Source organism: Rhipicephalus sanguineus, unplaced genomic scaffold (genome assembly GCF_013339695.2).
Source record: "Rhipicephalus sanguineus isolate Rsan-2018 unplaced genomic scaffold, BIME_Rsan_1.4 Seq465, whole genome shotgun sequence".
Taxonomy (NCBI): Eukaryota; Metazoa; Arthropoda; class Arachnida; order Ixodida; family Ixodidae; genus Rhipicephalus; species Rhipicephalus sanguineus.
Window position 1 is genome coordinate 7896 of NW_023615311.1, and position 1683 is coordinate 9578.

The following is a 1683-nucleotide window of genomic DNA, read 5'->3' on the forward strand; positions in this document are numbered from 1 at the left end:
GCCAAGGAAAAAGAGCGGATTGAAGGTGCGCTGCGCCATCACTTCAACCATGGTACCCCATGCTACTCGGTCACAACCGACGTCTAGGCCTGGGCATTGTTACGTCTCGTTTACATGCCACCTGCTCGATGAAGAGTTCACTCTTCACAATTACCATCTTGCATGCCGGCACATGCCCGAGGGCCATGCTTCTGAAAACTTGAGAACGTCGTCCTTGATTTAGCCGAGGAATGGGGACTGCCTCAAGGAATACCAGTCTTCATTGTAACTGACAATGCCAGAAACTTCCTGGGTGCTGCATTCCAAACAGGATGGTTAAGCACTTAATGCTTTGCGCACACCTTGCAACTGTGCATAAACTGTGCAAAGTGAGATACTTTAAACTTCGAGCAGCTGTGCATCATGGCACGTGGAATTGTATCCTACCATAAGAGGAGCTCCCTGGCCACGAATCGCCTCAAGGAACTTCAAGCAAGCATGGGCTTAGAACCCGTTGAAATAATACAGGACGTGGTAACACGTTGGAATAGTGAGTACGAAATGATGGCTCGCCTTTTAAAGCTTCGTCGTCCGATTTCTTTGGACCTGTCCGAACAGGACACAATGGAAGATTTTACCTCAACTGAATGGCGTCTCATGACGTCTATGACGTCAGTCCTTAAATGCATTGATGATGCAACGAGAGAGAGTTGCTCCGAAAAGCACCCAACACTTTCTCAAGTGGTGCCGCTCGTGCACTGCATGCAGCTCCTCACCCAGCAATAGCGGAGTTCTGGGGAGGAGTCTGTATTAGCAGGAAACCTCCTTCGGGCCGTCAAGTGTAGGTTTTGGGGACATTAAATTGCAGGTGCCATATTCCCTCAGCACAGCACTAGACCCCCGATTTAAAGCAGTGTGCTATGATGCCGCTTGCGAGAAACGATGGTTAAAGAGTGAGCTCTGTACAGCTTTGGAAAAGAGTCTGCCTCAACAGAACGATGAAGAGGAGCCAAGTGTGAGCAGTGCATCTGCAGAAGCTGCGTCACCGAGCAGTGATGTATGGAGTGTGTTTGGAACTTTGGCTGGTTCGAATACTGCACCAACTGGCTCTGAGAGATTGAAGAAGGAGGTGGAGGAGTACCTCCATGCACCTGTTCAGCCTCGTTTGGACAATCATTTCCTGTGGTGGAAAAATATTGGCAAGGCCAAGTACTCATCCCTCTACAACATAGCTCGGCTCTACCTCTCAGTGCCAGCTACTCAAGTGTCCAGTGAGAGGCTGTTTTCAACCACAGGGAATGTTGTCACGGCACGAAGAGAGCACCTTCTCCCCGAGCATGTTGAACAGTTGGTGTTCGTGCACAGCAACATGCGCTAGGATGTTTGGCCGGACATCTCTTTATGTTTATTTATTCAGAATACCCCTAAGGACCCTCTTATGAGGGTATTACTTAAGGCGGTGGGTGCTAATAAATTTGAAAATGAAAAGTCGAATGTCTGTCTATTTCTGATCCCCTATTTTTATGAAGGGTAAAAATATTTAGTGGGTGAAACAGCTAGCAAAGGTTATTGTAACAAGGTAACGTAGTTCATTCTATCAATTTTTCTCTCGTGAACTTTGTCTCCCAGGTATTCGCTTCGATTCGAAAATATTCGCTTCGCTTCGAAATTATTCGAACGAGGTAACTATTCGATTCGTATTCG

General features: G+C 47.3%; 1 protein-coding gene across 1 annotated transcript; it reads left to right on the plus strand.

The window, feature by feature from the left end:
- Positions 1–516: 516 nt before the first annotated feature.
- Positions 517–1407, plus strand: LOC119377436 (E3 SUMO-protein ligase ZBED1-like). Its single transcript, XM_037646908.2, has 2 exons — positions 517–732; positions 974–1407. The coding sequence occupies exons 1-2, from the start codon at positions 541–543 to the stop codon at positions 1355–1357; spliced, it is 576 nt and encodes a 191-aa protein (XP_037502836.1). The 5' UTR covers positions 517–540; the 3' UTR covers positions 1358–1407.
- The last annotated feature ends 276 nt before the right edge of the window (positions 1408–1683 follow it).

Excerpts from the sequence above, each read along its gene's own strand:
- LOC119377436 (XM_037646908.2), top strand. The coding sequence starts at position 541 with ATGATGGCTCGCCTTTTAAAGCTTCGTCGTCCGATTTCTTTGGACCTG. Across the intron at positions 733-973 it reads TTTCTCAAGTGGTGCCGCTC|AACGATGAAGAGGAGCCAAG; the intron begins GTGCACTGCATG and ends CTGCCTCAACAG.